The following is a 22,910-nucleotide window of genomic DNA, read 5'->3' on the forward strand; positions in this document are numbered from 1 at the left end:
CAAGGCTTTAATACACCCTCCAGAATATTTTCGCGATAATATTCGGTATTTATTCTGATGCCACGGTCGATTAATATGAGCGGAGAGCGACCATCGGCTGTTATGGCGGCCCACGTCATCACCATGGTCGGCGCTTGAGTTCTGGTGGCCAACCGAAGGTGCACATTTTCAGCTGACCTCTTTGGCAAGTAAACACGATCATTTTGTTTGTTTACAAACTGCTGGACAATGAATGTTCTCATCTGAGAAAACCAAATTCGGCAGTTCACCACTTTCGGCCAAGCGAAGCAACTCTTTAGCTCTTTTGAGTGTATTTTCTTTCTGTTGCGGTGTAGATTCTTGCACTTTTTGGAATTTCAATGGCTTTACCTCGAGCTCATTTTTTCAATATTCGCGATATTTTCAGCTCACAAGCCATCTTTCGGCCACTGTGACGCTGGTTTCGCTGCGCTATCAGTATCACGGTAACGAGCGATGGTACAAGACACAAAAGATTTATTCACATTTAAATCCTGGAGTGTTCTAACGATAGCCACTTGTGGTTTTCCAGCCAAATATAAAGAAATCACGCTTGAATTCCATCGAATAACGAATAACCTTTTTTCTGGAAAATGCTCACCAAAATGCTTTTGGACGCTTGTAAACAGTATAATGAGCTGTCACTGAAATAATTTTAGCAGCTGTCGTACGAGTGGCTTAGAAATGACAGCAGTCTGAAGTTGGTTGCTCCATAGAGGGTCAACAATTTGAATAATCATAACACAAGTCAAAATATATTTAAATAATCAAACATTGGGTGAGGGTATACATCTATTGCCTAAACTTACCTACTTTTTAACCTGTTTTTTAATTACATTTCCAAAATAAGCTGCAACATCCATTGCTTCTGATTTGAATTTAACGGTCAACCCAGCGCTTTGGGAAATATTCAACTAACTACACAGCACATGTTATCGCCCGTATGTACGGACATCCATGACAACCCCTAAGGTTTTGAGAGACCAGCATATTCCTTCTTAAGGGTTGTTTGTATGTAAACAATTTACGTAGTTTGTAGCGTTCCCAAAACAAAAAGCAAAAATTGTAATAAAACTATTATTTTGTACCAATTTTTCAATATATAAATAATAAAATACAAAATCCATAGCAAAGTAGTACTTTGAATGATGTTATTATGAGGAATACCCGGAGTACAAAAGGTAAATAAATGATCAAAAACTTAAAATGTTGTTTGCGTATGTACATATGTAAGTTTGTAGCTTTAGACAAACATAATTAAAAGCAGAAACTGGATAACAAATCATTCATGCATATCAAAATGTGGGCACAAGTTGAAGAACTGGTTTCGAAATGTTTCACTCATGTGGCACAATTCCATGATATGCGTTTAATATACATTCAGCGAATTAACGAGATGGAAGTGTGTTGTGTTCAGGATACTAATTCCTTGTAGTTTTTTGATTTAAACAACGACCAAGTGCAATGCATTGTAAAGAATAGAATGTTACTTAAAATGTCTGGCATAACTCAATTAGCTGCACATTTCTCCAAAAGAACTTGGTTTGCCGACAACATATTATGCCATTGGGCAATAAAAGGATATACTTCAAACCTTGGCCCATCAAAGGTAATTTAAAAAAAAGTATCACACATAAAACTACGAATTATTGTGAACACCATTGGAATGTTAGAATAGATATGAATTTCAATTTCTATACACTCCATTTGCAACACCTCGAGGAATTTGAAGGATACCCCAAAATTATAAGTATCAGCATAAATTCGAATTTATTTAATAATAGGATAATATGTACAAAATTTTACTGAACGCTATTCATTTACCCAAAAGTCCAGTAAGTGAAAGCGAAATGAGAGAGACATTTTCACATTTGAGCTACTGAGAGTTTGCAAATTTTTACTGGGAAAATTTCTCCAGTAAGAATTGTGCCGTGGCGGCAGCTGTTCAACAACTTGTTGTTTTGTAAACAAACAAATTTAGCCAATATTTTCTTTGCGGAAGAAAGGTTATTTAAGGCATTAACAACAATGGATAAGGAAAAGCGAAAGAAAATATGAACAATTAGAAGAACATTAAGTTCGGCCGGGCCAAACTTTTAATACCCTCCACCTTCGGATAAAGGAAACATTAAAAGAATTGTTGCAAAAACCATTAAAATGCCGAATATCGGGATGGACCTACACATGCAAGGTTTCGCCAACGGAGCTAGAACCCATTATGACCTACAAATACCATTTTTCAGACAAATGACCTACAAATACCATTTTTCAGAAAAAATGTGCCAAAAATCATCAAATTGCAGAATATCGGGAGGTACCGTTATATGGCGGCAATACAAAAACGTGGACCTATAATTACAATGACTCGCCATGCGAACTGGTACCCATTATGATCTACAACTACCAAATTTTCAGAGAAATTCGTGAAAAAAATGTGTCAAAAATCATCAAAAAACCGAATATTGGGAGGTACCGTTATATGGGGACTATACCAAAACGTGGACCTATGCATACAACGTTTCGCCACACGAACTAGTACCCATTATGACCAACAAATACCAATTTTTAGACAAATCAGTGAAAAATGTGGCAAAAACCATCAAAATACCGAATATCGAGAGGTACCGTTCGTTGTGTGGGGGCTATACCAAATCATGGACCCATACATGCAATGTTTCGCCACTGGAGCTGGAACCCATTATGACCAACAAATTTCAATTTTTAGACAAATTCGTGAAAAAATGTGGCAAAAATAATCAAAATACCGAATATCGGGAGGTTTCTTTATATGGGGGCTATACCAAAACGTGGACCTATACATGTGATGTTTTGCCACACGTACAGGGACCCGTTATGACCTAAAAATACCAATTTTCAGACAAATCCGTGAAAAAATGTGGCATAAATCATCAAAATACCGAATATCGGGAAGTACCGTTATATGAGGACTATACCAGAACGTGGACCGATATATCATTTTCAATACCAACCATCCTAGACACAATGGCAATTGCTCTGCTAAATTTTGGCGCTATACGTCAAATAATGTGGGCTGTATCGTGATTTCAACAGACAGACAGAAAGAAATCTACTTAGAATTTTATGCTGATTATGAATATATATACTTTATGGGGTCTACGACGAATATTTAAGGGTGTTACAAACGGAATGACAAAGTTAATATACCCTCCTTTCCAAGGTGGAGGGTATAAAAATAAACCACTTATGAGCGGATGATGAACTATTTTGTTTATTTAGGTCAAAATTTAGCAGAACAATTTGTATTGTATCTTGTATTTAAAATGAGATATATCGGTCCACGTTTTGGTCCCCATATAACGGTACATCCCGATATTCGGTATTTTGATGATTTTTGCCACAGATTTGTCTGAAAATTGGTATTTGTAGGTCATACTGTGTCCTAGTACGTGTGGCGAAACATTGTATGTATAGGTCCACTCTTTGGTATAGCTCCCATATAACGGTACCTCCCAATATTCGGAATTTTGATGGTTTTTGCCACATTTTTCCACGGATCTGTCTAAAAATTGGTATTTGTTGGTCATAATGTGTTCTAGCTCCGGTGGTGAAACATTGTATGTATAGGTCCACGCTTGGTTATAGTCTCCATATAACGGTACTTCGCTATATTCGGTATTATGATGATTCACCGGAATTGTATCACATTGCGTGTTTGACATTCCTACTGGGTACTAGAACCAATAACGGAAAATTGCATATGCAGGTCCAGGTCTTCGTATAGCCCCCATATAATGGTACCACCCTCTATTCGGAATTTTGATTATTTTAGCGACATTATTTACCGGAATTGTATCAAATTTCGTATTTGAAGTTCCTAAGAGTACTACTGTCTGTGATAGAAAATTGCATATGTCCAGGTTTTCGTATAGCCTTGATCTTGGGGAAATTATTTACTGGATTTTTTTTCAAATTTCGTATTTGAATATCGTAATGGTCTATGACAAACATTGAATACACAGGTACAGGTACTTTTATAGTTCCATTTTTACGGTAGCTCCTGATATTCGGTATATTTATGATTTTGCAGTATTTTTCAACCGATTTTTGTCAAAAGTCAAAACTTCCTTCCAGATAGTGTAGGGTATTCAATGTTCGGTCTGGAAGAAACTTACAGATTTCACATGTTTAATTTAACTTATTTATAGTTATTAAAATTAAAAAAAAAATGTAATATGCTTAGTATAATTTACTAATCTTAACTGCTTTAATTTTCTAGCTACCCATAAACATCCTAAGATTAAGGAGAAACCCAAACGAAGAATCACCATAACTCAAAATAAAAATAGCGAGTCGGACAATAGGTAAGAATGAATTTACAAGCACATTGACACTTATTTACCTATGTATTATTTTTCTTGCAGTGAAAACTCTTTAAAACTATCAGATAATAATAGTAGCTCAGATACGGATCATGGCAAAAGTAGGGTGTCTGACAATTGGTAAGTCCGATAGTGCAAAAGCTACACAAGTTCATAGAGATTCGAAACTATTTGTTGTAATTTCAAAAATAATCTCCCATATGATCTCTAATTATACCCTACAACACTATGTGTTGGGGGTATTATAAGTTTGATTGGGCCAAAAATTATGTAACACCACGAAATATTGGTTTCCCACATAGGAAAGTATATATGGATCATCCTAGCTCGCCGAGCTGAGTCGATCTAGCTATGTATGTCCGTCCGTCCGTCTGTCCGTCTGTCTATGTTAATTTGTAATCACTCTACCGGTCGCAATTATGGCCCGATCTTCACGAAATTTGGAATGGAGGTCGGGGTTGGGCCAGAATAGAACCCTATTTCTTTTTGAGATGATCGCCAAATGTTTAGGGGTTAAAATAGACCAAATACTGAAAAAATGTCGGATTTTGCAGTAGCTATACAGGTCGCAATTATAGACCAATCGACGCGGAATTTCGCATGTAGCTAGAGTTTAGGACGGGGAAGAAGCCTACCAATTTGGGTGGTCATCAGATAATAATTAGCGGGTAAAATAGACCATATCTTTTTTGTTGAAAAAATTCAAAATTTTTCATTAAACCGCGAATATTTTAAATCCCGGCGAAATCACAAAGCCATGACAAGGTTACTTCTGACCTTTACATTGATGTTAACATCCAACAAATCGGATATGTAGCAAAATATGTGCGATATATATGTTTATCAAAGAAGATATGCTTGAAAGATCTCTTATATGTCGAGAACGGCTGAACTGATTTCGACAGTTCTCATTAATTCAGAATGGCCTCTAGGCAGGAAAGAAAAAACGTCTAAAAAAATCGCATAAAAATATCTCTCTAAAGATGAAAATATTTATTTTGTAAAATTTTCTCATATTTTTTCAATTTTGTCATATTTTTGGCATATTTTCTATTTGAAATAAACATTTGGTAATATTTCTACAGCTAACAAAACTAAGTAGTTATGACATCAGAATATCATATACAGATCGCATTTATGGCCCGATCCTTACGAAATTTTGCATGGGGATAAGATAAGGGTCAGAATAGAAGCCTACTCTTTTTGGAGATGATCGCCATATATTTAGGGGTTGAAATGGACCAAAAAACTGCAAAATTGTCGGCAGGTCGTAATTATCGCCCGATCATCACGCACATTTGAAAGGGGGTTACCGGACATTGCAAAAGCCAAGCAGTTTTGGATGGCCATCCAAAAATTTTCAATGTGTGAAATAGTTTGCCAACTTTTGTAGACAAAATACGAAAATGTCCATTCCAGAGACTTTTTGGAGAATTCACAAATACAGGAAAGACGCACTTCTGACTATTTCGTTGAAGAATATAGTCAAATGTCTGTATCTCATATAGATGCGTTTCAGTCAAAAACCATTAATAAATGTTAATCTTTTGCCACTTCTAAGAAATTATAGGTCTTTGGGAAATATTGGTTCCAGATCTAGGAAGACCATTTAAGTGCAACATCTACCAATAAATTGGAAATGAGCAAATTAGTTTAAGTTGCTATTATTCGAAAATTAGAGAACGAAACCTGATGGTTTTCTTTTATAATTTGTCACAATATCTTGTGGAATTCTTTCGAGTATCTCGCCTATATAAACTATATCGTTTATTATAGTGTTGTAGGGTATTCAACGGTCGGCCCCGCTTGACTGTAGCCTTTGCTTACTTGTTTTTCGTATACATCTGATGGATCTTTTTGCTAAGCTATTACTTTTCTATTTTCTATAAGAGTAAATGAAATAAATAAATTTAATTATCCTCCCTGTTTTCTATCCGAATTTACTTTCAGTCTTCCAATCAAAAAGCATTTTTCCATAGAACTTCAGAATTTGAATTTCGGGAAAGGATCACCCATTGTCTCCTTCAGAAGAACACTCCAGCCTCAAAAAACAAGAAAAGAATAAGAACATTATTTTGGTATTCCACAAAAAATAACGTACAAAAGGATATCTTCCGTTCCTCTATATATTATGGCCAACTGCTTCCCTATTAAAGAAGACATTTTGCTTTTCTACAAAAGATAGCTTCTGCTTTTTCTACTAAAAAGTTATAAGGTCCTGTCCTTTGTCATTTTCTCAATAAAAGAAAACCCTTTCTTCTACAGGCGATGACTTCCATTTTTCCGATACTCTTCTACATGACTAAAAAAACTTGACCTATTACTCTCTTTTCCCAAAAAGATTCTTCTTCACAGTATGACTTTTCGGCGCGTTTAATCAGTAAGTAAAAGTCAAAAGTCGGGCGGGGCCGACTATATGATACCCTACACAACAAAAGAATTTATTTCAAGTAAATCATACCACTTATCAACATTTGACTTTAGAACAGTTACAGTTTGGTTCCAGAGGGAACTAACATAGGGGAGGCATATCGAATTCTGAATCGATTTTCACTACATTTAACGGAGAAATTTTAATCTTTTATACCAAATAACATTGCTAGGGTGCATGATATCACTTCGGGAAGGATTATATTAAAAAAATATGTATATCGAGGCCAAGTTTCAAAAAAGGGAAACGTACTTCCAGAATTCACTCCATTTGGGCTGATATTAGTCATTATTTGCACAATGAACCTGAAATCGGATTAAGGATACATATGGGAGCTATATCCAAATCTTAACCGATTTTGATAAAATTTGCCAAAGGTATTTCCGAGTTCTATAAGATATCTGGCACCAAATATCATTGTTGGCAAATGCATATTACGACTGTGAGAGACTTTAACACCAAATCGGATGAAACATATATATGGGAGCTATAGCTGATTTTCTCTAAATTTAATGTACTTACTTCTAGACTGATTTCGGTCAGGTATGCCAAAATTCACGTCATTTGGACTTATATTGGATATTTGGAGCACAATTTAACCGAAATCGGTTGAAATATGGAAGCTATATCCAAATATGATCCGATTATCACCAATTTCAATAGAATTCGTCCTTGGGTCAAACAAATATTCTTTTAAAAATTTCATCTCAATCGGATATAAATGTGACCTGCATTTTGTTCACAAGAAAACATGGACAGACGGACTGACATGAATAAATTGAATCAGAAAGTGATTCTATAAAGATCCTCAAAAGTAACTATGGGTCTATTTCCCTTCCTTCTCCATGTTATAAGCAAATGCACAAAGACTCTGCTGTTGTAGAGCATCATCAACTAACCTGCTTTCCTATGGAAGAGCAGCTTCAGCTCTTTAATGAGTGGACAGCTTTAGCTTGTCTATGGACGATTAGCTTTAACTACTTCCGCTCTTTTATGGAAGAGTAGCTTTAGCTCTCCTATGGAAGAGCACCACTTTTAGGAGTATCTTTCCTTGAACTCCTAAAAGCGGTGCTCTTTTAGTTTTTCTGTAGAAAAAGAGTGACTTCTATGTAAGACGATTTATATTTTGGATAAAAAAAAACTTAGATTAGAAGAATACAACTACTGTTCCTATTAAAAAAATAATTTACACTTCTTCAGAATGATGCATCCCTGATCCTAATTGTTTCCCTTAAAATCTCTGAAAATTAAATGCCATGTTTGTAACGATATTTTCCAAACGAAACCTTGCAAATCTATATTATTAATTTATATAATATTCTATTTCAGCACAAGTCCATCCAAACTTTCAGACTCCAGTGGATCCACGAAAATTACCCGACGTTCAAATCGTACTTTGGTAACAAATCAGACTAATAATGAGGAACAAGAAAGATTACAGTCTTCCCAAAAGTCATTAAATGAACAGGATACCCTGGACAAACAGAAATCTTCAAAACAAAATGGAAATCACCTTGAAGAACTCCCAACTGGCAAAAGTAACTCCTCTATACAGGGAACAACTTCAAGCAACAAAGAGATACACACGGTTTCGAATGGAAGTATAGAACAAAATTCAACAGAGAAAGCTATTGCTAACGATTCCTCTATCCATGGAGAAGATAGTACCACTGATTTATCCATCCCAGAAAAAAATAGTACTGGCGATTCTACAATTCCACTATTGGAGAAAAATACTAAAGCTGAATGTGTCCCAAGAGAAGTTAGTACTAACGATTCTACTATCCCACTATTGAAGAAAAATACTGAACCTGAGTGTGTCCCAGCAGAAGTTAGTACTAAAGATTCTATAATTTCACCATTGGAGAAAAACACTGAATGCGATGCAAAGAAATACTCCTTTGGGAGTTTGACTGTAAATGGGAGTCAGTCAGAAGAATTTCATCAAAACATAGAAACCTTATTAAAATCAGACAAAAATAATTCTCCAAATACTCAAATATGCTCAAATTCAAAAATTCATTCCAAAAATGAAATCGTATTAACACCAGATAAAAATAACACCCCAAATTCACAGGAATGCTTGAATACAGATATAAATCTAGCGTCCGCCGAAGAACCTCATAAAAATACAAACACATTGCCGACACTGGACACAAATAGCAATCCAGCAGTGAAGAGAGTCTATCCAGTTAGTTTAATAAACAATGGAATTCCAGAACAAAATCTACCTCCTGGCAAAAACGCCTACCTAATGCTGAAGAAAAATAATGGTCCAGATATAAAGACGACATCAAATATTCATATAAATGGAACAAGTACAGAGGAAATTATACCAGATAAAACTAATTTTTCATTTTTGTTGAACAATCATGATTCTGAGATACAGAAAAGCTCAAATGGTGTTGTTGTAATTAACAACGTTGCAAAAGATGTAACAAATCCAAATACGGTGCACTTGTTAAATGGTCATGACAATAGCTATTTTACAACTAAGGAAAATCCAGAAATTCTTAAATCGCAAAATGGATATAATATAGCCTCCAATGGAGATAGTGTTTCGTTGGAAGATGAATCATTAGTTGCTGTTTTAAAAGAATTAAATCTTTGTGAGGAATTATACAATTTTATGAAATGTAAGTGCAATTGAAATTATTCCCAACACAGTCATAATAGTTCGTAAGGAATTCCCATGGTACAATTTATTTAAGGTAACCTCATTTTAAGTAATACTATCCAGCTCTGCATTTTACGTAATTTATATTGACAAGTTTGTCTTCATTGAGAACAGTTTTCGATCTTTGATTTGTGAATTTGAATATGTTGTCAAAGATATAATTTTAAAAAGAAAGAAAGTAAGGAAAGTTCAAAAGTCGGGTGATAATATGATACCTCACACCACTACGCACACTTAGTAGAGCTCCCGTAACAAAGTAATTTATTTGAAGAAGAGTCGTCACAATTTGGGAACTATATTCAACTCTGAATCGATTTTCAACAAATTTGACGCGGGCTTTTGTACCTCTAGTACCATATAACATTGCTGTAAAGTGCATGATATGACTTCGATAAGAATTATTATATGGGAGGCATACTGAATCCAATGCTGAAACGATTTTCACTAAATTTGACGGATACATTTATGTCGTTTATACCAAACTAGCTGAACCCGGTGCGCTTCGCTAACCCTTTTGATTTTATATGCATTCAAAATTTTATTTACGAATATATGTTGGATAAAGAAAAACAAATTTAAAAATTAAAAAAAAAAAAATATTGCACTAATTTAATGCGTTAATAAACAAAATCATTACAAAAGCAGTAACATGACATGCATACACGAAGGGTTTGTCCTTTGGATTTATTTATTTCATAGCAAATACCAAGCGTGCAGGAAACTGCAATTTTTTTAAGTAGAGTGGTTTTTCTATTGCAATTAGTGAATTCGATTTTTGCTGGTGCCAGATTTTGTCTCTCTCGCTTTGGGTGCATCAAATATGTGAAATCGGCTGAGTATATATATATGGGAGCTATAATCACATCTGAGCGTATTTGAATATAATTTGTCAAATTTATTTTTGTACCAAATTTAGCCACTCATGCCGAATTTCGTTGGAATCGGAAATACGTATCGTGTTTTGTGCATCAAATATGTGAAATCGGCGGAAAATATATATGGGAGCTATATCCAAATCTGAACCGATTTTAATATAATTTGTATATAAATTTGTATAATTTATTTTCTAATCAAAATCCCGTTACATATTCCAAATTTCTTTGGAATCGAACATACATATCGTGTATGGTGCATAAAATACATGAAATCGGTCGAAAATATATATGAGAGCTATATCCAAATCTGAACCGATTTTAATATAATTTGACAAATGTATATTTGTTTTAATTTCCGCTACACATTCCAAATTTCATTGAAATTAGAGATACATAGCGTATTTGGTGCATCAAATACATGAAATCGGTCGAAAATATATATGGGAGCTATATCCAAATCTGAACCGATTTCAATTTAATTTGACAAATTCATTTTGGCTCCAAATTCCGTTACTTATTTTAAATTTCATTACAATTGGAAATACATGTCGTGTTTGGTCCACCAAATACATGAAATCGGCCGAAAATGTATATGGGAGCTATATCCAAATCTGAACCGATTTCAATATAATTTGGGAAAAATCTATCACACGTTTCAAATTTCATTGAAATTGGGGATACATAGAGTGTTTGGTGCATCAAATGCTTGAAATCGGCCGAAAATATATATCCAAATCTGAACCGATTTCAATATAATTTGACAAATTTATTTTCGGATTAAATCCCGTAACACATCCCAAATTTCATTGGAATCGAACATTCATATTGTGTTTGAGGCATCAAATGAACGAAATCGGTCGAAAATATATATGGGAGCTATATCCAAATCTGAACCGATTACAATATAATTTGGCAAACTTGTTTTTGTTCCAAATTCCGTTACGTATTCCAAATCTTCAACCAATCAATAGATATGTACATATAAAATCTAAATTTGGGAGGTACCTCCGATTCTGATGCTATATCTCCAGTTCCAAGTGGAAATTCAAAAATGTATATAGCCTATGTTACTTTCAGGCGATGTTGCAGTATATATGGAAATTTTCAGGAAAATCTATTCAGCGGTTTTCGAGTCCATAAATTACAAACAAACAAACAAACATACAAACATTTTCCTCTTTTATAGATATAGAAGAAGATAGCATTGCCATAGAGTGCATGATATCACTTCGAGAAGGATTATATTAAAAGAATATATATCGGAGCCAAGTTTCACAAAATGGAAACGTACGTCCCGAAATTCGCTCCATATGGGCTGACATTAGCCATTATTTGCACAATAAACCTGAAATTGGATTAAGCCGTTCTCGATAAAATTTGGCAGAGGCACAAAGAACATTGTTGCCGAATGCTATTACGAATGTGAGGGACTTAAACATCAAATCGGATGAAACATATATACGGGAGCTATAGCTATATCTGAACCGATTTTCTGAACCAAATTTGATGTACTTTCTTCTAGACTGGTTTGAACTTATATTTGCCATTTGATGTACAATTAATCTGATATTGGATAAAGATATATATGAAAGCTATATCCAAATCTGATCCGATCTTGATAAAATCTGGCAGAGGTATTTCCAAGCTCTATAAGATATCTGGTACCAAATATCGTTCTTGTGGAATGCATATTACGCATGTGGCGGACTTAAAATCCCAAATCGGATGCTTACTTCTACTCTTGTCGAATGTTCCAAATTTCAGGTCATTTGAACTAAAATTGGTCATTTGGTGCACAATTAACCTCAAATTGGTTGAAGATATATGGAGGCTATATCTAATTTTGAACCGATTCACACCATATTGTTTGGAAAATTTCATCTCAATCGGATAATAAATGCGACCTGAATTTTGTTCACAAAAATATATAGACAGACAAACGGATTCGGATGACTCAGAAAGTGATTCTATGAAGATCCTCAAAAATAACTATGGGTCTATCTCGCTTCTTTCTCCATATTACAAAGAAATGCGCAAGACTATGTGGTGTAGGGTATAAAAATGAAAACATAAGATTTCATGAGGTTACCTCCACAGCTCTACCATGGAAAAATTAGTTAAAAATTAAATCATTGAATCTTTTTAACAAATGCTGCCATTTACTTATTTCTTTTACTTTTAGCAAAAAATATTACCGCAGATGCCTTAAAATGTATGAAAATCAGACACATCGATGAACTATTTCAGGGAATGAACCTAAATTTGAAAATCATTTTCGAACATCGCCTATTCGAATGGCAAGAAAGACTTAAGAAACAAACCTATGTCGCAGAAGAAGGAGAGACATCATTGAAGATCTCACAAAAAGTTTGTTATGGAGAAAATTGTCAGTTACTAGCAGTGGAGGTAATATACTAATGACTATTATTGATCTGTTCCAGAACTGCAAGAATGTAAAAGATTTTACTACGATAACCGATTTTCCTTTTAAAGAACGAATATACAAGAATATAAAAGTTTTCACTGCAATAACCGATTTATCCTTTATGATATAAAAAAAATGCAAAACTAGTAGATTCTTGCAGGTTCTGGAACAGAGCAATTATGGACTTTTATTGTAATGGTCAGACGACTTATCGACTTTATAATGGTGGGCATGAAAAATCCACGATTGTAAATCTATTCAAAAATAATTTGAAAAACCATAGTAGTCCCAAGGGAATTATTAAAAAAATTAAATTCAAGCTTTTAATTTTTTAAAAAAGCTATATAAAAAATAAATTTAAAAATCCAATATTCCATAAAATAAAAATAATTTGAAATGTTAGGAAACCCTTTTTTCAAAGAAATCGACCTCCTTCAACTTAAGGACATTTTCTACGTGCTGTTAGTTGTAGCGTAGTTCTCGAATAGCCTTTTACTTTTTATTCAGTCTTTAATCGTAAAAAGTGTATAGTTATTCAAAAAACTTTATGAAAAGCCATGGTAGAATAATACAGGTAACAGCAAGTGTTGTTGTACAACAATCATAACAACGACCACATACAAATTTGTTTTTGTACGTAATACAAGTGTCAGAGTTATATGTCCAAAAATGTAAACAAAATAATTAATTTTCTATAAATTATTTTTAATTGGAAAATATACTTATTTGGAATTTGGATTATTAAATTTAAAAAGCAGAAGAATAGTTCTTAAAATATTTAATTTTAATTCTTTCACATCATTTCCCTGAATGTATAGTTGTTAGCTGTTGGTCCTAATCTCTCAACACTTCAAGCAATCGCTGGAAAACTTCAAGCGATCGCTGGAAACAAGTTGAAACCAAACTAAAGTAGACGACGTGGTCCTGCATATGCAAATTTTGTCATAAGCTATTGCAATATTCAAATGAGAAACTTGAAAAATATCCGTTTATAATGTAGTTAAAATCATCAGAATACTGAATATAGGGAGTTGCCATGGGGGTTATAAAACGTAAGCCTGCATAGACAATTTTTTGGCATAGGCTGTAATACCCATTACGAATTTCAAATACAAAAATTTTAAATAATTCCGGTAGATAATGTCGCTAAAATCATCGAAATACCGAATATCGGGGGTACCGTTATATGCTATACGAAGACTTGGACCTGTACAGACAACTTTCTGTCATAGCCTGTAGTATCCATTACGAACTTCAAATACCAAATTTGAAACAATTCCGGTGAAAAATGTCGCTAAAATCATCGAAATACCGAATATGGGGGGGTACTGTTATATGGGGGCTATACGACGACGTGGACCTGCACAGACAATTTTCTGTCATAGCCTTTAGTATTCATTACGAACTTCTAATACCAAATTTGAAACAATTCCGGTAGATAAATTAGCTAAAATCATCAAAATATCGCATATCGGGAGGTACCGGTATATGGGGGCTATACGAAGACGTGAACCTACATGGTATATTTTCAATACCAAACGTCCTGCAGATATAATAAACATTTGAGTAAATTTTTATCAGCTTCCTTCATTTCGTTCGGAAGCTAGAGTGATTTCCACAGACGGATAGACGGACCTGATCAAGAATATATATACTTTGTGGGGTCTAAAATGTATATTTTGAGGTGTTACAAACGGAAGGACAAACTTAATATACCCTCCATATGGTGGAGGGTATACCTATTGTATATCAAGAAATGGAATTAAATCACAAAACGTCATATCGAGCATGACACTAGTATTACTATGGAATCAAATCAGCTGGGAATTGCTGTTACCTGTAATAATTATAAGCTTTGCTTATAGCTTTGCTTATAATAATCACAAAATTCTACAATAAGCCTAATAGTCCTTAAAAAAATATGTTTACAGCATTCCATATCGGTAAATTTCCTAATTTCATCATTATTCCTAGTTATTGCACATTTAAGTTTTAATTAACATAAACGTTTTAATAAAATTTTCAGAGGAAACCATCGGGAAGCATTTCATCATATCACATAACCGGAGATCAGGACCTAAGTAATTTTTCAAATGTAAATATAATTACTTTTCAATAAAAACAATTCTTGACAATCCTTATTTATAAATTATATCAATCATTTTAACAGCAACTTATGGATGTAATACAGAATGGTCTTAATTCGTTACTAAAGCAATTTCAAGTTCCATCGAATGGAAATCAGGTAAGGAATAATAAAAATTCAATTCAATTTTTAAAATATAATAAAGCTACATTTTTTGTTTTGTTTTTTTTTTTTTTTAGAAAGAAATAATTGAACAAACAACCAGCAAAGAAATAGTAACTGAAACTCCAACTGCGTATGTTATTGCGCCCGAAACAAATCAAACTTCTAATAATGTAAGTGGCAAAAAAAATGTTTTTCTCTGTGTTTTTTTTATACCCTACACCACATAGTGGTAAGGGTATTATGTCTTTGTGCATTTGTTTGTAACATGGAGAAGGAAACGAGATAGACCCATAGTTACTTTTGAGAACCTTCATAGAATCACTTTCTGAGTCGATTTATGCATGTCAGTCCGTCTGTCCGTCCGTCCGTCTGTCCATGTATTCTTGTGAACAAAATGCAGGTCGCTTTTACTATCCGATTGAGATGAAATTTTCCAAACAATATTTTTTTGGCCCAAGGACGAACCCTATTGAAATTGGTGAGAATCGGATCAAATTTAGATATAGCTCCCATATATATCTTCATCCGATTTCGGCTTAAATGTGCACCAAATATCCACTATCAGTCCAAATTACCTGAATTTTGGCACACCCAACCGAGTTCGGCCTAGAAGCAAATATATCAAATTTGGAGAAAATCGGTTCAGATATAGCTATAGCTCCCATCTTTCATCCGATTTGATCTTTAAGTCCCTCACATTCCTACTTTACACTCCACAACCGTGATATTTGGTACCAGGTATTAGATGGAGCACAGAAATAGCTGTTTTAAATTTTATCGAAATCGGTTCAGATTTGGATATAGCTCCCATATATATCTTCATCCGATTTCGGGTTAATTGACCACCAAATGGCCAATATCAGCCCAAATGGCCCGAATTTTGGCACATGTGACCGAGATTAGCCTTAAAGCAAATACAACAAATTTGGAGAAAATCGGTTCAGAAACAGCTATAGCTCCCATATATATGTTTTATCCGATTTGGTGTTTAAGCCTCTCACATTCGTAATATGCACTCCACAAGAATGATATTTGATACCAGATATAAGATACACCCCAGAAATAGCTGTTTGTAATTTTATCGAAATCGGTTCAGATTTGGATATAGCTCCCATATATATATCTTCATCCGATTTCGGGTTAATTGTACACCAAATGGCCGATATAAGTCGAAATGGACTGAATTTTAGTACATCGGACCAAATTCAGCCTAAAAGCAAGTATATCAAATTTAGTGAAAATCGGTTCAGATATAGATATAGCAACCATATATATGTTTCATCCGATTTAGTGTTTTAGTCCCTTACATTCGTAATATTCACTCCACAACCGTGATATTTGGTACCAGGTATTAGATGGAGCACAGGAATAGCTGTTTTAAATTTTATCGAAATCGGTTCAGATTTGGATATAGCTCCCATATATATCTTCATCCGATTTTGGGTGATTGACCACCAAATGGCCGTAATAGCATCAATTTTGGCAAATCCGACCGAAACCAGCTTAGAAGCAAGTACACCAATTTTAGTAAAAATCGGTTCAGATATAGCAATAGCTCCCATATATATCTTTCATCCGATTTGGTCTTTAAGTCCCTCACATTCGTAATATGCACTCCACAGGAATGATATTTGGTACCAGATATCAGATAAAGCCCAAAAATAGTTGATTTTTATTTTATTAAAATCTGTTCCGATTTGGATATGCCTCCCATATATATCTTCATGCGAACTCATGTTAATTGTGTATCAAATGGCCAATATCAGCCCAAATGGCATGAATTTTGGCAAATTCAACCGAAACCAGCCTATAAGCAAGTACACCAATTTTAGTAAAAATCGGTTCAGATATAGCTATAGCTCCCATATATATGTTCATCCGATTTCGTCTTTAAATCTCTCACATTCGTAATATGCACTCCACAGGAATGATAGTTGGTACCAGATATCAGATAAAGCCCAAAAATAGTTGATTTTAATTTTATTTCGATTTAGATATGCCTCCCATGGTCAATATCAGCCCAAATCACCTGAAGTTTCGTACATAAGACCGAATTCAGTCTAGAAGCTAATACGTCAAATTTGGAGAAACCCGGTTCAGAGATAGCTATAGTTCGTAAAATGCACGATAGAATTAGATAGATTTTGATTTTGTACCAAATATCTCATAGAGCTCTGCAATGCCCTGTATAAACCTTTTTACGAGAGCTCTACTAAATATGCATAGTGGTGTAGGGTATCATATAGTCGGCCCCGCCCGACTTTTGAGCTTTCCTTACTGGTTTTATGTTATGTTTCCATTTAAGGTAAAAATTCTGAGCGTGGTCAATTTATCAGAATCTCAACCGCCAGGGACAGTGATTTTGGATCCGGCAGACCTTGAATATACATCTCTAGATGCAATAATACAAGCCGAAACAGCATCTATGCATTCGTCGCAGAATAACCAAAATGAAGTGGCCTCGTGTGATGATGACAATAGTCCAAGAGTATGTATGAAAAGTACGGTAAAGGGAAAGTGTTTAAAAAGTTTGGTTGGTTATATATTTTAGATGAAAATACCCTCAAAGCAGATTATCAGAAGTAATATGTTGGAGCCATCACCGACACACTTTGGCAAAAGGAAATGGGTAAATAGTGAACCCTAATTCACAGAAACCATATTCGTATGTTAAAAATGCATTAACTTGTATCTTTCTTTTTTTCGCGCAGGGCATTGAAACCGAATTGAAAGAAATCCTCCAAATGTACAAACCAGGAAATTTAATTATGAAACACTATAAATATTTCGGAAGCCTGACATCAAAGCTACGTACCGATCTCGTGCACATCATTGTGGATCATTTCATTGCGAACGATGAATTTATGTGTGTCAATCAATGTCGTGATTTGGCAAAACAAATTGTCGAACTATTTCCCACCGAGCATGTGGAAACCTATTTCTATCAACAAAATAAAAGTTTAACACCACGAGGAAAGCTGTGGAATCACCATAATAACGAGAGACGAGCACAGAAAAAGGTTTCCTCTAAATCCTATTCGAAATCGAATCGCCTAAAAATGGAATCAACTTGTGGCCATCTAAAGAAGATCGAGGATGTAAATTTTCTATTAAAGAAATGGAATGCAACATTTGATTATCGGCGTTATCAATTGCATAGCGGATTTTTTAGCAATTGGAAAGCGTATTTTGATGAATATCCTTTTTGTAAACAACAAAACTATGCGACATTTGTGAGTATACATAAAAATGTTTTCTAAAGTATCTATTTTGGAAACAGAATGATAGTTTCTATTGGATTATAGTACATTAACAGTTTACCGGATTTAGCAAAACCAGTGGTATTAAAATGCCAAATTTATTGCATCAAATAAAAAGATCTAATGTAACAAGTAAAACATTATGTTCGGCCGGACCGAACTTTTAATACCCTCCACCTTTGGGTAAAGAAAACATTTGTATATAAAAGTATTTGAATTCAAACGTGTACCACTTTAAACTACAAATACCAGTAAGACTGTTTGGATAATGCTGCTAAACTTTTCAAAAAACCATAAAGTGGGCGAGGCCGTTGTATGGAGTCTATTCAAAAACGGAAACCTCAATAGACAATTTTATAGTTCAAGGATTGTAGATGACAATCTTCTGACAAATCTTCTTAAAAACAAACAAACAAAATTTGAAACATATTCATGTGTAAATGTGACTAGGATTATCAAAATACCGAGTATCGGTGGGTATCGTTACATGTCCGCTATAGGAAAACGTGGATCTAAATTTTCAATGTTTCGCCACCGGAGCTAGAACCCATTATGAACTACAAATACCAATTTTTAGACAAATACGTCATCAAAATACTGCATATACGGAGGTAACATTATGTGGGGGCTATACGAAAACTTTGACCGCCACTATACTATGCTCCGCCACAGGAGCTAGAACGCATTACGAACTACAAATACCAGTTTTTGGACAAACCCGTGGAAATATGTGGCAAAAATCATCAAAACTTGGAGGTACCGTTATACGGGGACTATACCAAAACGTGGACCGATATATCTCATTTTCAATACAAACCTTCCTAGACACAATACAAATTGCACTGCCAAATTTTTAAGCTCGACGTCAAATAATGTGAGGTGTATCGTGATTTCAACAGACATCGTTAAATCGACTTAGTTTATGCTGATTATGAATATACAGGGTGAGATGAAAAAAGCAAATCAACTTTAGACTGCTTTCATTTCTAAGCCACTCGTCCAACAATTGTTAAAATTATTACAGTGACAGCTCACTATATTGTTTACAAACGTACAAAAGCATTTTGGTGAGAATTTTCCGGAAAAAAGCTATTCGTGATGGAATTCTAGCATGATAGTGTGATTTCTTTATATTTGGCTCGAAAACCACAAGTGGCTATCGTTAGACCACTCCAGCATTTAAATGTGAATAAATCTTTTGTGTCTCGTACCATCGCTCGTTACCGTGATACTGGGTGCGTAGCCAGACGTCAAGGAAGTGAACGGAAGAAAACAGCAAGAAGCGACTTGTTCAACTTGTCTTGTTCAACTTGACTTGTCCAGCAGTTCCTAAACAAACAAAATGATCATGTTTACTTACCAAAGAGGTTTGCTGAAAATGTGCACTTCTGTTGGCCACCAGAACTCAAGCGCCGGCTAAAGCAATGGTCGCTCTCCACTCGTATTAATCGACCGTGACATCAGAATAAATGCCGAATATTATGGCGAAAATATTCTAGAGGGTGTATGAAAGCCTTGGGCACTCAAACATTTGGCCCCAGACCTTGGACATTCAATCGCACTCAGCACGGGCCACCCAAGAATGGTTACAAAATGAGGTTCCTCGCTTCATTTAATAAAATTAAAAAAAAAAGTAAAAACTATGGCGTTTGACTGTGTTGCAGTTTTTTTATCTCACTCTGTATTTACTTTATGGGGTCTACGACGAATATTTAGGGAATGACGGAATGACAAAGTTAATATACCCTCCATTTCAAATACTACCAAAATATTGGTTTAAAAAATCCAAGAATTCCTTAATTCCTCGATGCTTCATCAATTGGAATTTGGTTTCCTCCTATATATAATTCGAATTAAGGGATTTCGTCATTGGGCTTCCAGAAAATGTTTCAACAGCGCTTAATGAAGACGTTTTGTATATGCCCACTGGAGAATTCACTGCTCCAAAGGGAGTTTTGGGCGTTATTTAGCCATCTGCATAACAGACAGGGATAAATCCTGAATTATTCAGATCCCATTAAGGCAGATTTGGTACTGTTGTATATGTAAACTCGTATTGACATCACTTTTATTTTATCTGCCAGATGGCAACCCTATTTTCACTAACATTCTCAATTCCGTTATTAGTTCATAGTTTACTCTTGTAACTTGTACATCACAATCTTTCTTAATGAAATAAACTGAATTAAATTAAAACTCCAGACTTTGAGTATACAATAGGTACTATAATCGCTCCCCTATATGATTCGATTTCAAACCTATCATCCTACTAGAAGCATTGTTTCAAAGTGTAATTTTTAATATAGTGTCATCCATACAGTTTTACAACAGACATGCAAATCGTTCAAACGCCGAATATTGGAAGGTACTATTAAATGGGATTTTAAGAAAACGTGGACCTATATATACTATTTTTCCACAAGAGGTAGAACCGATTATGAAATCTATTTACCGTATTTTAAAAAATTTTAAATGTAGTTTAAATTCCTAAAGTTCCGATTATTGGAAGTGTTGCTCTATGGGTCTATAAGAAAACGTAGAGCTATATGAACAAAGCTCCGTCACAGGAACTAGAACCTGTTACAAACTCTAAATACCAAATATTGATCAATTCTGTTTAAAAAATTTGATCTAAATCGTTAAAATACCGAGGTACTGTTATATGAGGGCTATACAAAAACGTTATCCGACGTGGACGAGGAAATTAATTGTACCACTGACAAAATACAAGTGCCAGCAAAATTGTAGTCTTCTATCACAATTTGTTCGAAAGATAGCGTGATTACATTGCTACTGACTAAGACTTGTACGCTGATCAAGAATATATATGATTTATTGGGTAAAACATAAGTATTTCGAGGAGTAAAACACGGAATGAAAAATTTAATATACCCTTTTTAATATGGTTCAGGGTATAAAAATAAAATGTATTTACTCTACCATTGTATAATTATCTGACATTTATTCAAATACTAATGATACAATTGTTCAATGGTTTTTCGAATGAAATATCTCTAATATTTATGATTCAACTCTTTTTTTCAGATCGATGCCGATTTATCAACTCTATATTCCGATCTGATATTTGACGACCAATTGTGGGAAGATTTTCTAAATAACTTTCAAATACACTTGTGGAATCGGTGTAAAAATGAATATGCCAAAGATATATACGATGAGTTGTGTGCCATGAGTGATGTAGCCACTACAACGGACTATTTTCCAATACGATTATTACAATTGTTACATTGTGTATTCGATGGTAATACGAAAGATCAAACCTACATGGATGACCCCTTACGCCAATTCACTGTAGAAGTGTCTAATTTGGTGGATCTCAAAGAAATTGTCATCGAACGCAAACGATTTTATTTGGAAAACAATCAGCAATGTAAGCCTTATATAGCTGTGGTCCGAGAGAATAATACCTATGTCCATTATTCGGTGGTCATCGATTCAACCGGCTTTGGATGTGACAATTACAAGGAATCTCTAATACTATGTTTTAAATTGTATTTATTTTTTGACATATGCTATCCGGAAGAGTCATATTGTGTATGGCTATTTATACAGAAGTATTTTTTCAATAAGCAATCATTGATTATTGAACCAATTGTAGATAGCTTTATTGATGAGATACGAGTTCAAAATAAGGTTGATTTGGAAGTACATGCCGTGGAGGATGGTGAAATGTTATAAGAATAAATTGTTATAATCTCTTATAACTTGCTAAAAATGTAATATTACTTATAATTGTTATCCAAATAAGGGATTATATTTTTACCTAAAATATTAAAATTAGTTCCAGGCTAGAATGTAGATGGAAAATGGTCCAGATCAAAAACTATTTCAGCTTTACAAAGCAATAATAAAAACAAACTAACGTTACGAGCCATTATTATATATTACCTTTAGCCATTGGTCTGATTTTTAGTAGCAAAATCAAAGTATTGGAGGATTTAAAGTTAACATTCAAAATAAAACAAGGTATAACCTTTCCTTTGATACATCATGTTTAACTTTAAAATTATTTTATTCCTAGCTTATCCGTTCTAAAAATCTCACCAATGACATATGGTAACTTATAGCAATGGCCGTAAAAGGAATTCATTCTAATTTGTAGATATGTTTCATACGACATCACCATTCGTTTTTTTATCATTTCCCAATATGTCTCAATTAATTAATCGTCATTAAGTCTCATTTTATATTAATTCATATTCACATTGAATAGTTGATGTTTACATATTTTGTACTTACAATCTTTACATAGATATATAAGAGAATTTGTAAATTGAATAAAAAATATTTATTAAAACTTAAAAACCTAAGTACGTTTTTATGACTATATATATTGGAAGCTATCGTCAAAATATTTATGAGACCACATAGTAAAATTGTTCTGAGTTGAGACATGTATTCCAACAAGGCTACACAACTGTCAACATGTCTTCACAAATTTAGATGTTTTTTTTTTTTCAAATCAAGTAATTCCTTCTGCAAAATTTATGAGAAATTTACTAAATTGTGTGGAGCGCAGTTTATACCATTATAAACTAGCCCTCCGAAGTTTTATCCAAAGCGAATGCTTTGGAAAACCCGTAACCCTCAC

General features: G+C 34.2%; 1 protein-coding gene across 2 annotated transcripts; it reads left to right on the forward strand.

Moving 5' to 3' along the window:
- Window positions 1-929: 929 nt before the first annotated feature.
- LOC101891476 (putative uncharacterized protein DDB_G0282133) lies at window positions 930-22,603 on the forward strand. Of its 2 annotated transcripts, none has more exons than XM_059124604.1 (12): window positions 930-1,199; window positions 4,277-4,361; window positions 4,422-4,499; window positions 8,140-9,446; window positions 12,545-12,768; window positions 14,814-14,882; window positions 14,958-15,032; window positions 15,113-15,208; window positions 17,344-17,526; window positions 17,590-17,667; window positions 17,750-18,271; window positions 21,344-22,603. In XM_059124604.1, the coding sequence occupies exons 1-12, from the start codon at window positions 1,175-1,177 to the stop codon at window positions 21,995-21,997; spliced, it is 3,396 nt and encodes a 1,131-aa protein (XP_058980587.1). In that variant the 5' UTR covers window positions 930-1,174; the 3' UTR covers window positions 21,998-22,603. The 2 variants fall into 2 exon arrangements, with proteins under 2 accessions (XP_058980587.1, XP_058980586.1); XM_059124603.1 differs by lacking the exon at window positions 930-1,199 and adding an exon at window positions 1,423-1,627.
- Window positions 22,604-22,910: the final 307 nt, after the last annotated feature.

Source organism: Musca domestica, unplaced genomic scaffold (genome assembly GCF_030504385.1).
Source record: "Musca domestica strain aabys unplaced genomic scaffold, Musca_domestica.polishedcontigs.V.1.1 3, whole genome shotgun sequence".
In the NCBI taxonomy this organism is placed as follows: Eukaryota; Metazoa; Arthropoda; class Insecta; order Diptera; family Muscidae; genus Musca; species Musca domestica.

Bases quoted from the DNA above. Each gene is read 5' to 3' on its own strand.
- LOC101891476 (XM_059124603.1), top strand. From the start codon at position 1,579: ATGCCATTGGGCAATAAAAGGATATACTTCAAACCTTGGCCCATCAAA. The intron at 15,209-17,343 runs GTAAGTGGCAAA...TTTCCATTTAAG, and splicing joins CAAATCAAACTTCTAATAAT to GTAAAAATTCTGAGCGTGGT. The intron at 17,668-17,749 runs GTAAATAGTGAA...TTTTTCGCGCAG, and splicing joins ACTTTGGCAAAAGGAAATGG to GGCATTGAAACCGAATTGAA.